At 45.0% G+C, this 16,463-nt stretch overlaps 1 protein-coding gene across 1 annotated transcript; it reads left to right on the forward strand.

Moving 5' to 3' along the window:
* The first annotated feature begins 8,370 nt into the window (after nt 1-8,370).
* On the forward strand, nt 8,371-14,234 carry LOC142837172 (uncharacterized protein C2orf78 homolog). The gene is made up of 3 exons (XM_075952134.1): nt 8,371-8,377; nt 10,363-10,638; nt 12,367-14,234. The coding sequence occupies exons 1-3, from the start codon at nt 8,371-8,373 to the stop codon at nt 14,232-14,234; spliced, it is 2,151 nt and encodes a 716-aa protein (XP_075808249.1).
* The last annotated feature ends 2,229 nt before the right edge of the window (nt 14,235-16,463 follow it).

Here is a 16,463-nt window from a genome sequence, read left to right on the forward strand (position 1 = left end):
TTGATTCACTTTCTTTTATTTCCTTTAGAGAGAGTTCTCTCCAAAGCGCTCTATGTCCTGGTAATAACATCATAGACCAGGTTAGCCTTGAACTCAGTGATCTGCTAGACTCTGCCTCTGCCGCTTCCTCTGTCTTTTGAGTCCCTGTCTCAAGAGTGCTGGAACTGAAAATATGCTTCAACGATCCAGGTAGAATCAAGATTCTTTCTGTACATGTGGATCACCAGGTTTCCCAGCATGATTTGATGAAGAGTCCATGTGTAGGCCAAGGCAATTCTTGCTACTGACCTAAAATCACAAGAGACTTAACTGAATGTATTGACTTAGCTGCATGGATTTACAACTGCAACTCAACTCAGATTCTTTTTTCTGACAGTACCTTTGTTTCACTTGTAGGCTGGACTTCTGACAATGCCTATCTACTTCCAGATAGTACAACATCTGGATTTGACTCAAGGAATGTATTCAACCAGTCCCTAGATATTTATGGTGTTTGTATTTTCTCAATAGGCAATCCACAGCTACTGTGTAGACACAATACTGTCCATTCTAACAAAGCCTATTTGCTGTCCAGAGTCACTGGTCTAGATAAATATAACAAAGCCAGCACGAAAGGATCCCACAACCTGTATCCAAGCATCCTGACAGGGGCACAATTGACTACAAGAGAATGAAGGAAAGCAATAGTTTAGGGAGGTCTCTTGTTTGATCACTCTCTCTGTGTTTTTTAGTTACAGAACTTGGGACTCCATGAGTCTACTGGGCTTCACTGTACTCCTCAGAAAAACAGAAAGGCATTTGAATGGATATACATTCATGTTAAGATTATTATTTTAATCTTTATGTTTTCAAATTAAGTGTCTTGTAGAATAACACTTGTTGAACAAAGCTCAGGAATTATTTTACATATTAAAGCAATTAACAAAAAGATGTACTGAATTCTTCTCATGGACTTTAAGTCTCACTGTACTATTTATTCAATGAACAGATTTTATTCTGTATATTGTATACTGACAACAGCACTCAGTTCCCACTACCTGGCCATTCCTTAGCTCTCACCAAATATCTTAGGAAATGTTCTTCTGCTTTATAGGACTGCTTACAATTTCATGAATGTCTATAGGTAGAGATGTGTCGCCAAGGATCCACATAGTGAGACAGGATAAGAAGATGTTTCTGTGGGACTGGATACATTTGGTACAATATAATTATCTCGAGTTCCAAGGATTCTCCTGCAATCACCTTGACTGCATTCATTGTTTTTACTGTAACGAGTTCCACTGTGTGCAACATCACAAATTTCTTATCATTTGCTCTGCTACTGGATACCAAGTCCAGGCCCTAACACAGATATCCTAATCCTGAACAAACTGCAATATACAGCAATGTGCAGAGCAATAATCCATCCAACACCTTGGAACAGCATGGACAGGAGGAGTGGTAGACCTGCTTTGGTGTTTAAAGACACTGTATATTGAAATACACGGAGGGTACAATACTTCACATTACACCCACCAACTGATTTGCTGCTCCTACGGGAGCAATACTTGCAAGTCCCCAACTTTCAGATAACTCTCTACTTCTTATATTCTGTACCATCTAGAAAGATCAAGTCCAACTGATCTTAGCTAACATATCTCTATGGGATAGTCATTTTATTATGGGGTAAAATACCAGGCTACACTGCTCTACCTGAGTGCATTAGCTCTTACATACAAACCACTGCACTCCTGCTTGCATGACAGTCCCTGATATTTGGATGGACTGCATTCTGCATGATCCATTTTGGCATAAGAGGCAATCATCTCACCACAACAGCAGCCACAGCCACTGAGTATCAGCAGCCAAAACTTTTACAGTTTTTCCATCAGCACCAAAAGCACACAGAAAAGGAAGTCGAGAAAGGAGACAGACTGGAGCAGTTCCATGGACACCTGCAGCTGCACTAATCTCACGCAGAAGCACAAAGGTTTAGAAGGGAAATACAAAGGCCCATCCATTCCCTTCAATAAAACAGTAGGAGGTCCCTTCCCACTGTGACCTGTGATCCTCTGAGCCACAGGAGATTCTGTTGTACGTCACGGCACAACATAAAAATTCCCTTCTATGAAAGCCAGCCTGCTAGCAGAAAGGGAGGTTACAGTTCAGTCCAAGTCTGACTTCTAGATATCCTACAACTGAAACAGAGGGACAATCATCTACTTCTTACTCATACCAAATAAAAGGATCCAAAGAGCTTCATCTTTTGGGAGGTCTTGAAGAGTTTCTTGACCAGCATCTCCTGAGTCTTAAGATCATTTCTGGGACATAGAATATAGCAGGCATATGGCTTCAGTGAGTGCCATATTCCACTCATTCAGGGTCCCATTTCTCAACTTCTCTAACTTACTTTTGCTCTCCTTGGAGATGCTATCCATAATTTTCAGGCACTGTAACGATACCACGGTACCACCGACGATAAGAAATGTTTCGTACACATGTGAGCAGTCTCTGGGCAGACCTGCCAATGCCAATTCTATCAGGGGATAGCCTTTGTGCAAAGTCACACACTAAGAAGATTCTCTAAATAGGGAGGGCAGTCTATTCCGCTGCAGCTTGCAAAGATCCCCTCACATGGAATTTTGTAATCTAGATAATACAACAAGTCCCTTCAGCTCCTAGTTTTCAGGATTCTCATGGGGCCAGGGCACATCATAACAGCTCTTACGCATCTGGTAGTATCAAACCAATCTCTTTACACTGACTCGAAGACAAGAACATGGCCGTCATATACCCATCCACTTGAATGTATTATTGAATTTACTTGAGTGTATTATTGAACACAGCATGGTCTATGTTTTAGTTTGCTCTCACCTATACACTTGGCACAACTAAGACTTTTGTCATTTTGAGTTAAAGACTTCAGGAGTTCATTGACAGGGTATGTGGATTTCAGTTAATTTCTTTCATAAAATGCAGTCAGCGTAAGTAATGTCACATGTGTGTCTCCCTAACAATGTCCATTCCTACAGAATAAGAGAACAAACACCTTCTCACCCACGTCAACAGTAATGATCTTGTGGGATTGCCCACGTTACTTGAAAGTGAAGGAATGGTGGGTTACAAGCACTGGACATCATTTATATACGTAGATATGTAAAATAAAGCAAAAACTCACATGGATATGGTATATGGGACAGGAAATCAAAGTCCCTAGGGCTCTTTCATTAATGGAATCCAGCAACACAGCTATGTAAAGTGCTCCCCTAGTAATGGGGCAAGGCACAAGAAAGACATCAGAGATCACCCACAATGCACTATTCCATTGACACCTCTGGACCATGTTATTCATGGGAACCCCAAAATTGGATAATAATAAACAATTGGTCAGAAAAATGCTTACTTTGCGATGCTACTTGGAGCACAACTGAGATACAACAAAGGGGCAATAGTGACGACTGCAAGTACCAATGCACACACTCCTATTTAGCTTATATAGCATAAAACAAACCAGGATCCTAAGGAAAGAGGAGAGTTCAATTCAGTGGTTGCCTCCCTGGAGTAGCCTCTCAGACTGATTGTGAAACATGATCTTTTTTTAATATTTATTTATTATGTATACAATATTCTGTCTGTGTGTATGCCTGCAGGCCAGAAGAGGGCACCAGACCCCATTACCGATGGTTGTGAGCCAACACGTGGTTGCTGGGAATTGAACTCAGGACCTTTGGAAGAGCAGGCAATGCTCTTAAACTCTGAGCCATTTCTCTAGCCCCTAGAACATGATCTTTATCATTAAATGGCACAGAAGGACCTAGTCTATGCTCGGCAATACTATACAAACACAGTTGACTTGGAATATATAAGAATGTTGGCTGAGCAAATCTAGAGAGTACCAGGAAGGAGAAATCCCCTGTGGTCTCTGATTTACCTCTTACCTCAATGTACTGCTTTGGTCTCCTGTTCTGGATTGCTTAGACAATGGTCTGTAAAGGATAACATGAAAGACACTTGATCCTGCACCAAGTTAGCTGAGATTTCTCTGTTTAGGTCTGTATCTCATTTTTTAATTGGGTTATTTGAAATGTTGATGTCTAATTTCTTGAGTTCTTTACATATTTTGGACATCAGTCCTTTGTCTGATGTGGGGTTGGTGAAGATCTTTTCCCATTCAGTAGGCTGCCTTTTCCTCTTATTGACTGTGTCCTTTGCTTTACAGAAGTTTCTCAGTTTCAGGAAGTTCCATTTATTTATTGTTGCTCTCAGGGTCTGTGCTACTGGGGTAATATTTAGGAAGTGGTCTCACGTGCCCATGCATTGAAGACTACTTCCCACTTTCTCTTCTATTTGGTTGTGTGTGGTCAGATTTATATTAAGGTCTTTGATCCATTTAGACTTGAGTTTTGTGCTTGGGGATAAATATGAATGTTCAACATCCTTAGCAGTCAGGGAAATGAAAATCAAAATAACTCTGAGATACCATCTTACACCTGTCAGAATGACTAAGATCAAAAGAATATCATGTTTTTGGTGCCATCTTCGACACGGTAACCTTTCTGTCCCGGTGCCCTCGCCTGAGGCCTTTACTCTGGGCTTTTGGCGCCTCCCAGAGCTTGGGGCCTCCCCCGGGACAAGGTCAGGACCAACAACCTGTGACCTCCCCCACGTGTTCAATGCAGCCATCTGGAACCAAGAGCGACTAATTCGTGAGTTCACCTGGGTTGGATCGCCTTCCCATTAAGCCCAGAGAGGTCCCGGCTCTCTTTGGTGCATAGTGGGTAAGGTTGCCGACTCCTCCCCCCTCCACCCGGCCTTCCACCCTTGGCTAGGTAGACCTGTTTTTTTTATCTGCACCTGGGAGCTCGGAGCTCCCAGTTCTATCTTTTTCTGTTTTCTTTCTGATCGCTTTTCTGTCCTCTTTACGGGCTCCCTACGGGGCGAGCGCCTCTCGGCTGCAACAGGCAGCCCCCAAAGGCTTAACTGCCTCCTCCTAGCCGGGATTGTTCCCCATCGGAAGCTCGGTTCGGGTCAGTTAGGCTATAGCAAGGCCCCCTGGTTGCTCGGACGCCTGTAATTAGGGCTGCTTTGTTCGTGGCACCTCCCTGTGCCATCTGCGGATAGTTTCACGGTAATAGCCATGGGTGCTAAGCCTTCTCAAACGGTTCCCCTGGCCTCCCCATTGGGGCAGCTGCTGGAAGCTCTGAAACCTCATGCCCTAATTCCCTCCGTGATATACATTAATCCATCTTTGCTCTAAAACTTGGCCAAAGTACAATTTACAGGGTTCCTTCAGGTGGCCTTCTCAGGGTTCATTTGACCCCGATATTTTACAGGAATTGGCTAACTTCTGTCACCGTTCAGCTAAATGGAAAGAAATGATGTACATTATGGCATTTTTCTACATGGCCATTAAGATTGACCCCTCCGTTGCCTCTCACTGTTCACCTGCACACATGTTCTTATCAATGCCATCCCTCCAGGAACCCTCTGCTCCCGCCATGGATCCCGCGGACAAACCTCCACCACCACCACCCCCGGCCTCGAGGGGCCACTCGCTCTCGCTCTCCCCAGTCGAGTGACAGCAACAGCTTACCCATCCCTCTTTCCTCCAAGGTCTCTTCTAGGCACAGGAAGGACGCACCTAACATCTCTAAACGTTCCCCTTCCAGATCCCCAAGAAAGTCCCATTCCAGATCTACAAGGACTTCGCATAGCCCCTCCAATAGAGTCCCTCATAAATATTCGTCCAACAGGTCATGCAAGCAGCTGGAGGCTTCCCCCTGCCACAGGTCACACAGACAGACAAAAGCATCTTCAGACTCCTCTCAGTCTCCTCCCCACCCTGCTCCGCCCCCTCGATCTGCCAAAGCCCCTCTAGGCTCCCGCTGTCACTGATCACCATTCTCCCGTTGTTAAAACACCCACACCTAAGGATATCAGGTTCTTAAAAGCCACAGCAGCCCCCTGTCAGATCTGCCAAAAGATAATGGCCCAGAGTTTACTTCCCAGATTTCTCAAAATCTGTCTAGGGCACTTGTAATCCCCTGGAACTTCCACACACTGTACCACCCTCAGTCTTCAGGTAAGGTAGAACGGACTAACTGCTCTTTAAAGGAAGCTCTCGTTAATATGTCACAGGAACTGCACCTCGACTGGGTAAGCCTTCTGTCCCTTGCTCTTCTCAGGCTTTGGGCTCTCACAAAGGGCCCCCTTTTCATTTCACCCTTTGAACTCATGTATGGGCGGCCGGTTTTAACCCCCAGCCTCTCATCGGGAACCTCTCTCTCCCCTTCCTGATCACCTGCTCACTCCCCTCCTTTTCCACTTACCTTCGCTACTGTGGGACTTCACAGATCACTCATTACCTCAACCATGTGCTAATACATGTCCAACGCCAGTTAAAATAGGAGATAAGGTATTACTCTCACCTCCAGGCCAACGTCCCTCACCTCTTTCCCCTAAATGGCAGGGTTCTCTCAGAGAAATTCTTCTAACCCCCACAGCTGCCAAGCTTGAAGGAATTCCCCATTGGATTCACCTGTCACATCTTAAACTGTTCATCTCCACGGCTCAAGATAATCCTTCATACACGGTAACTCAGACAGGACCTTGTTCTCTTAAGTTCCAAAGGATATCAGGTTCAGCCCCCTCGACTCCAGTCTAAGGGAAACAGTGGTCCCATCCGTCACTTAATCCTCCTGTGTTAACACACCCTCCCTTCTTTAAATTCCTAAATAACCATCCAGCTGCCGTTACAGATATCATCATCAAGTACGGAGTCAAGGGCTCAGGCGGTAAGCAGATTCTTAACAAAGTTCCTTGACATAACAGGTCAGTCGCTGACTGCAGCAGTGACCCCTGAAATGTTAAGGAGTATACGGTTAAAAGCTATTTTCTTTTAAGACACTTTCTTTAAGCTCTAGGAAGCCAGCCCGACCCACCTAAACAAATCAAACACAAGCAGACATTAACGGAATAAGTATCATTTAATTTTTTATCATTCTTAACCCCAGACCTCCAAAAACTCCTCCACCCCAAATTTCCCCTTTAATTTTCCAAACCTCCTCCCAAACCTCCTCTCCCCTTTAATTTTTTTCTCTCTACTAATGCGACTTTTGTCTTCCAGCAACATAACTATGACCCAGATACTCAGGAGGAGCCAGACAGATGTGATTTCTTCAGTCAGCCACCTTTAAAAGCCTGCAAACAGGACATAACCAACAGGACATCGCCAGAATAATCGGACACTCCCTGGATCCCTCGACGCCCAAAACCAGCAGGAAGCAGTCATGAGAGACCGGGCTACGCCCCCATTCCCTACCCTTTAAGACCCCCCACAATTTTTTTTAATAAAACCAAAAGGGTGAAATGTTGTTCCTTTTGCAGACTACAGCTCCCAGCATCCCCCTGGACTGGAAGCCGCAAAGGCGCAGGGCATTTCTCCCAGAAGCCCGTGTGTTCCCCGTTAAAAACAGGGGTCACCACGAGCTCTCTCTCTCTCTGCCCCTCTCTCCTTTTGTCTCTGCACACCTGTCCCTTACTTGTTGTTACCCCAACACTAAAGTGCACCCACGTGGGACGGTCGCGTGTCTGTGTCTCCGTCCTAACCCCGCATCGCCGGGTGTCTCGCGTAAAGTCTCCACTCTCTAATCCCGCAGACAGACAAACAAGACAAAAAAGAATAACAGAAGCAACAAGAAGACAAGCGTCTTAGAGTTCATCAACATGCACGCAGGACACTGAGCCCTGACCTTGCACATAGTCACAAAGGAACACTTTGATCTCTTCCTTGGGTCATGGACAGATGCTGATGGCACAAAAGCCAGACGGACTGGAATGGCCTATCACCTGAGTTCCCTCAACAGCAGTTCTCCCTCCTGCCCAAGACTACTCACTGTATGTAAGTGTTGGCTGATGGGACACTTTCTGTTGGAAGGTGACCCATTATATGTACATTATACACTGCTTCATCAGTGAACCTTATAAGAGCACTGCCATGATAGCCTAGACTAAACGCCATGGGAAGTGGCGCGCCCATGCCTTGATTGCCTCTTTCAGTAGCCCACACCCCAGCCTCCAAGGCTACTGTTGGTCTCCTGGCATCTTCTCCAACCAATCCCATCTTCTAGTTAGGAATCGAGCCTTCCCATTGGCTGTTGCCTCATTTATGACATCATTCTCCCTCCAACCCTACCAGCACCTGGTAGAATCTTGGTGTTTCCATGGTGATGACTGTAAACAAATTTGGATCATCACAGGTCCAGGTGACCAGTGACCAGTGAGTGCTGTCTGATACTGGACACACTTGCCACTGAGGTCAGCTGATCAGACAAAGCCGACCGATTATCTTGCTCCATTGTTCTTTGGATTGCTAATCCTCTCCCCTTGACCATGTCAGGTAAGGAAAGAGACTTTAAAACATGTGATCCTCTCCACTGACTTTTACTATACTAGTAAATCTTTGCTGAATGTGGATAGTATTGATGTTGATATAGATATCTAGATTTGAATGTCACATTTAGCTTTGGTTCTTACTAAGTATGTGATTTTAGACAGAAAGTTTATTCTCAAGTGTTTTCCATCCACCTCAAGGAGTGAACAGTGTCACTATGCTTGGGGTCTGTACTGTTGGGTTTTCAGAGGAAAGTGACCAGGGAATAAAATCAGGCCCTTTTGGATGGTATTAAACTACAGAGACACAGGAAAATGAACAAGGCACGCAGAGATCTAGCACTCCACACCACTGATGAGACAGTCTCCCCCCACTACTGTTTCCAGTCTTAGTTTAAAATTCAGGGCGACTCTAACAGTATCGGTCACACCACGGATGGTGGCACACAACTATAATCACAACATAGAGAGAACTGGGTGGGATGGAGGTCAGTTCAAGTCTAACTAGCTCTACACTGGCCTCTCTCTATACTCACCAAATGAATATTGACTATGGACAAAATGGTGACTGCCATGGTGTGCAATTACTTGGACTTCCCTGGATTAAACATGGAGAGTGGAAGAGAATAAGACGATTGTGGAATCTGAGAAGGCAGTTGTTGTACTGAAAGAAATATTGACAGTGTTGCTGGAAGGACAGACCCACAGGCAGTCAGGGAAGGGGGCAAACACAGTACGGGTCTAAAAGTATATAAATATATGAAGGCACACTGCAGAGGGGACCCTGGTGGTCAACAATGGTAGTTTAGAACACAATGTTGAAGACGACCAGATTATAATCAAAACAGACAAGGCATTGTCATTTCCCAAGCCATGTTTGACCAAACGTAACTGTTCAGATTAGTCTGTACAAAGGTTCCCTGGCACATATAGAAAGAATATCCTGATCTGGTCCCTACTCTTGCACTCCATCCAGACCACTTTCTGCCCAGTTCCCCATGTCTCATGTGCACTGGTGGTGTTGGATAGGATCAACTGGGGCTGCGAAGTCCAGTCAGTTAGAGTCTGACCATGGCAACTGACACGCTGTTGTGGGGGAGGGGATTCTCACAAGGATTCCCCCTTAGAAGAGATATAAAAATTAACAGTTACTGAGGAGCTGTTAAGAAAACAATTTAATCAACAGATATTAAATTGAGAAGCAATCATATTCAGAGATGAACCCCATAAAACATTAGCAGTCTCAAGAGGACACACTAAACTGGTGCAAACAAGAAGAAATGTTGTCAGTAGGTTGTATTTCTGAAATCATATTTGAATAATGCTTGAAAGTTATGAAATTATAAGAGATCCTATTTATACAAGAAATCCAAGGGGGAAAAAAGAGAGAGGGGAAAGGAATAATTACCTAAATTCCTTACACATTTGTTAAACATCATTTCAGAAAAAAAAACTCAATAAAATAGAGATTGGCCTGGTGGTCATGGCAGGGGCTCCAGCACCAGCACTTTAGAGGCAGCAGCAGACCTGTCTCTGTGATTTCAAAGCCAGACTGATCAACGTAGAGTGAGTTTAGGTCACTCTATACTGTAAGATCTGCAGAGAACAGGACAAAGTTCCAGGTATGGAATATGCCTATGGGTCTCTTCCCAATAATAACCTCTGTTGTAGAATATATTTGCAAGGAAGTGTCCCAACAGGCATTATTATATTACAATCAGGAAAAAGGAGCATCGTGTCTAGATCTGAGTGAGGATTAAGGCAGATTGACCAGGATTTCCATGCCCACACAGGAAAAAGCAGACAGTTCATCTAGTGATTGTCATCCTACATAGCACCACCGATCGATCTTAACCCATTTGCTTGAGATATGTAAGGGAACATAGGTGCTAGACTCTCCCACTCAGTACAACCTGGAGATAACACAGTCTCTCCCAGGGGATAGAAAGCTTCCATCTCAAATTTTTCCAACTCTCTTCTTGCTTCCTACAGAAAATTGCCAAAGTGCACCTTTCACTGGGACAGAATGTGCTCTGCAGCCCTCTGTGCCTGTGCTGAGGAATGCCACACCCTCAGCAGGAAGTGTGTGCAATTTCTATGGGGTCTGTACCCCAGCTGTGAGCTCAGCATGGCTCCTGTCATCAGACTCCAGCACATGCTGCCAGCAGCTCACGGACAGTGCCTGTCTTTACCAACGAGTTGGCACGACCATGCTGACTAAGCCAACTGACCAGAACCAGATCTCTACTTCGACATTTTTCTATCCAAGTGTTCTCCACTGGGATCTCAGAGAAAGCACCACCAGAAGGGAAGCTCCGTTCCTGGATGCCCCTTTAACTGTCATTGACCAGAATACCACCCCCTCGTCTCGGTCTATAACGGCCCAGTGTGATAACACTTTCCATATCAATGCATTACCACCATCCTATCCAACACTGTCTGCCTGCCTTGTACAGGCAACGCCATCAAATCTACCAGATCAACGATATATCCTGGCACCTTGCTACCTGCATGGAAGTCAGGTCTATTATTATGACCAGAACAGCCTGGGTCCTCCAATGGCTGAAGAATTCTGGCAGTGCCAGCAGGCCTATGGCTCTGTGTCCTGCTCTGGGAATCAGGCTTCCTCTCTGCACCCAGAGATGGTGATGGCACTACAGGAGATTCAGCCAATGAACATCCAAACACCTTTCTCCACCTCTCCCATCTACTGGCCCACATCTGCTCAAACCATGCCAGACACCAGTCTTCAAGGTGAGTAAAGCCAGGAGGAGAGGTGTGAGATCAGCCCTCAGACGAGACACAGCTCTACCTTTCAGAAGTGGATGTCCACACAGAGGAAGAATGGGAGTCCTGACATGTTGGCTGTGGCTCAGGCTTATTACCCCTATATTCAGTCTCTATAATGAGAGAGAATACAGGAAAGTGAGTGACATTCAACCTTCATTAGACATGTCCAAGGACCACACCACAGGAACGCATTTCACTGCCAAGGCTAATCAGCCCCACGTACCAGCTCACTAAAATCACCTCCTTCCTAATCTATGTCTCCAGTTTCTAGATGTCACCAAGAATTTTTTTTCTGTTTTTGTATCACTAAGTTTCCCCTGAGTTGAAACTAGTATCGAGAGAAATGGAACCCTGAATCTGACCTAGAGGAGGTCTTCTCCCACACTCCTAGTGTCTGCTGTGACATTCTCTAACACTTAAGATGTAGTGACAGTTTGCTTTGACCTGTGTAATATTGATAAGTAGGAATGAAGCATCTAGCCCTATCTGTCTCGCTCAACCTCTCTCTGTCTTTGTCTCTGTCTCTTTTCTTCCTCTAGATCTCTCTTCCACTTTCTCTTTTTCTTTTCTTTCTGAATCTTCAGCAGTGACCCAAGGCCAAGACTATGTAGACATGTTCTCTGTTACAAAGTTGAAGCTAAAAGCTACTACAGTCTTACATTTTCGCATCACTAACAAAAAAATCTGTGAAATGTGGAGCTTAAGGAATGTCAGGGCTTTTGAACTGCTTGCCTTTCAGAATTGAGGAACTGATATGGATACCTAAACTCATATAAAAATCCAGGCTTCAAGGCCATATGAGTAATACAATGAACAGAAAGAAACTGGTAGAGATGAGTAAGATTAGGAAATAGTGAACAACACAACCTGTCTCAGAGCAAACTTCCAAGGCAATGAGAGGCACTGTTCCAAAGGAAAATATGGGAGACAGGGAAGAGCACACACCAAGGAATTCTACCACCTCCCCATGATCACTAAGCATGTACACACCACACAATCACAAAAGAAAACATGATATCACACGGTCATGAGAAACAAATGAGTAGTTACTATGTGTCTCCAAAGAGGGCTGCTTTCCCTGCTCCTCCAGCAGAACTCATAGCAATGCCTGTAACACTGCTGCAGGAGCCTCAGTGCTCAGGTGCACTGAAAGGGGGGGTAGCATCTCACTTACCAGACACTGACTTTGAACTTCCTCTCTTTCAGTGGTGGAGAGGGAGATGACCCTGGGATTGACACCTTCAGAGCAGACACTGTGTCTGCTACAGAGTCCAGACCTCGGCAATGCCTGCACCCAGGATGCCCAGATGACGACAGCACCTGTCAGTGGGAACAGGTCATTAACTGCCCTCATGCACAGTCCTTCTGAATTCCTGGCCTTGCCTCCAGCCCCAAGCCTGGAAAAGACACAGAAGAACAATGCAGATGAGATGAATGCTGAGCAATCAACACCTCTGGATTCCTATGAGGGCACAAAATGCAACCAAGACGCATCACCCCTCCCTTCAGCACACCCCGGCATGCAGCAGCCCTTCAACTACAGTGATGTTGGGAGCCTGAGGCAGAAGCTAGCTTCTCAAAATGCCACTTTGGGAAACAGTGGCCTTGGTCTGGAAGACCCTGAGGCTCTGCAGAGTGTCATGGAGTCTAGCAATGACTTTACAGACATGACTACTCTGGTGGCAGATATTCACCTTCCCCAACTCTTAAACTCCATCCCTGACCTTGACCAAATGGAAGATCACACAGCAAGCCAAACCAAAGTCTCCAAAGACATCAGGAGGGATCAGGCCCAGTCACGCACCAGCATCTTTAATGGACTATCTGAACTAGGCAAAAAGAAAAGCCAGAAAGTCTCTGATGTGTTTCATGGAGCTCTTCAGGCCAGAACCCATCACGAGGATATGCTGAAGGAAGATGATCCTGGGACCATAGACAACACGGCCAACCACGTGCAGAGCAAATCTCAGATATTTGTACCCAAGAGGCCCAGCGTAGCAAGAGCACAGGGGAAAGAAAAGGCCAAAGAGACCAGAGAAAACGGCTCCAAGAAAACACAGGAGCTGAAGCCATCAAGTCACAGAGTCAAGGCAAAAGAGAAGCCCGCCATCCCCAAGACCAAGAGGAAGAGGAATCCACCTGAGCTCAGCCATGACAGCTTTAAGAAGCCTCGAACTCACCTCGGCATGCACATGCTGGAGTCCGTGCAGGTCTTTCACCCACTGGGGAAGAAGAGTGAGAGGAAAACTGGCATCTCCTCCTCCCGGGCTCTGCTGAACTTCAGCAGCAACAAAGATCCCAGGACGGGTCCTGATACCACATCACTGCTGGATATGCCACGTGAGGGCCAAAGCCTTGACAAAAGCCTGGGCAAGATTCAGAGACCAGGGAGCAGTGCTCCCAAGCGGTATCCATCTCCATCCCAGTATGAGCTTCCCCAACCTGGGAAGGTCAAGTTAGTACCTCTGCCTTTCCCAGTCCTGGACAAGCCTCAAACCAAACCTGTTTCTAGAAAGCTCCTCTGCCTGGCTTCACGCAGGCCCACTGTGGCTTACCCAGTGAGGCCTCACTCCCACTCAGCTCAGCCTCCCACGCTCAAGCCATCCCAACCAGCTCCTGCCAGCACATCACTGATGGCCTCTGACAAGCCAGCTCTGCCAAACGGCACCAGTGCCACACGAGCCAACATAACCAAGCCCATCCAGTCTTGCCCTGGGCCTCAGCCGGCTGCCTCTTTGCCTGCACCCTACAGAGCATCATCTCACACTTCACTCCACAGGGAGCCTCTTTCTGCTGCCAGCAACAAGGCCCTCTCATCTCCCAAAGCTAAAACCCAATACCTGCTGCTAGACTTCAGTTGCCAACCCATCCCATGGAGGAAAGTGGACATTCCAGGGCCAGTCATCTCACAGCCCATCACTGAAGAGCAGAGGCCAGAGAGGGAGGCCATGAAGAGGCGGGCTCAACAGGAGCGAGAGAATGCTGCCAAGTGTACCTCCCTGGGAAAACCACAGCTTTTCCTTCAGAGGGAGAAAGATATGGAAATTTCGAGATATTATGGCTATGCAGTGTAAGTGCTGCCCAAACCTTTGGGACACAACGCTGTTCATCATACACAGGTAAGATGTAGATACACATAGATATTCATGCATACATGAAGTTTAGAGGCTTAGCCTAATGTGTAGATATGTAGATACATACATAGTAATGCAGAATAATATTTAGATATATGCATATATATGAATGGAAAGACATAGTTTATAAATTTATAAATATTTGAAGACACTATAATTGACTGTAGAAACTTAAGACTGTGATTTTATCCATGAGTATATAGAGAGGGCTTTGATGTCTTCCTTAGAACTTTACTATTATTAATTTATGTTTCCTAGTTATGTAATAATACATGTTACATAGATACAACATACGCTATAAGTCAGTGGTACTACTTATTTAATGTTAAAGCTGTAGCAAAAAGCTCTAGTGGCAATAAGATTATTTTCCTGGACTTTAATTTTCAGGATCCTAGGATGATGTGGAAGTCCCCTCTGTATGCTGTGAATATGTTTTATTACCATTGGTCATTAATGAGTAAAGCTGTTTCAGCCAATGACTGAGCAGGTCAAAGCTAGGTGGGAAATTCGAGCTGAGATATAGAGAGAAAGCAGGCAAACTCAAAAAGATGCCATGTAGCTGCCGAAGGAGAAAGATGCCTGAATGCCAGAACATTGCCAATAGGTCACAGACTCACGGTGAGAACAGATTAATATTACTTGGCTTTATTAAGATGTTAGAGTTAGCCAGGAATATGCTGGGGTCATTGGCCGAACAGTACTGTAATTAATGTGGTTTCTGTGTGATTATCCGGGTCAGAGTTACTAAACATGGTAGGTTTCCTAGAGTGTATACTGTAAACTGAACACACTCCTGCTGTCACCACACTTTCTCCCATTATGAACCTCAAACACGAGCCCTTTAAACATCAGTACTCTGCCATAGAGATCTGCCTGCATTTTCATGATATGAAACATAGAGTCCATGTATGCATAATCAAGATCCTACCTTGAAAGAAATTCTTCAAGGCAAGTATCTTTCTGATATGGGTTGATTTGGATTACTGGGTTTATCTCAAATTGTATCAATCTTTGAAATTATCCATTTAACATGTTCATTTCTCTTGTGTGTGTGTGTGTGTGTGTGTGTGTGTGTGTGTGTGTGTGTGTTGTCCACATGAGCTACTGTGTAACAAATGTGTGGAGTGCTCACAGAGGCCAAATCTGGGCATCAGGTCTCTGGAGTCTGGAATTAAGAGAGACTGAAAACCATCATGAGGTGCTCTGAATTCGACCTGGGGACTCTGCGAGAAAATCAAGTGTTCTTGTCTAAGAAGCCATCTCATCACACCCAAGTTGAGTACACATAATGCAAACAACATAACCTTAGCCTCTCTATTGCTGCAAAGACTTGACTGTCTACGAACATCACATGTTTTTCACCCATGGAAACACTGTTGGACACCACGCCTGGTTCCCTGATGTACTGTAGACAGTGCTGCAATCAACACTGACGGGCAAGTGCCTCTCTAATGTCCCGAGTTCTTTGGGAAGGTGCACATGAACCATGGGGTGGGCCAGATGCAGGCTTTGGTTGTCCCGGAACACTGACAGCCAGTCAGGATGGAAAACGTCCAATCCCCAGCAGCAGTAGATAGCATTCCTCACTGTGAATTCCCATTAGCAGCATTGGTCACTTTTTCTAGTCGGCCTTGAATGGCATCCACTGGAGGTTCACTATGCATTTCCCTGATTCCTCCTGAATCAGAACATTTGGATGTACTCACCCTCAGTTTTTCCAAAATCTGTGAGAACAGTCTTTTTCTATCCCCTTTAATACCTGTGTTGTCTTCTTTCTTATGATTTACTTATTTAATTCTAAATCATCTAGATATTAATCTTCTAACTGAGCTATCAGTAGCAAAGATTTCACTTGGTTTTCAAGAAAAAAACCTCAAATAATGGCTTCTCTTGCTGGCAAAGAATCCTTTACTTCCCTGAGCAACCATTGATCAACTGACATTTGATCGCCTGATATTTTCCTCCATCCTGACCTGTCCCTGAATCTTAACCTCCTTGCACTATTCTGTGCTCTAACTGTTTCAGAGTTTGTAACACATTGTCCTCTGAGGCATATGCCATTAACCTTGTATGGGGTGACACATAAGAAATAGAATTAATTTATTTATAAGTTTAGTTTCTTGAGACAATGTTTCTCTTCATATCACTGAATATTTGGGAACTGACCTC

This window comes from Microtus pennsylvanicus, chromosome 17 (genome assembly GCF_037038515.1).
Source record: "Microtus pennsylvanicus isolate mMicPen1 chromosome 17, mMicPen1.hap1, whole genome shotgun sequence".
NCBI classification, from domain to species: Eukaryota; Metazoa; Chordata; class Mammalia; order Rodentia; family Cricetidae; genus Microtus; species Microtus pennsylvanicus.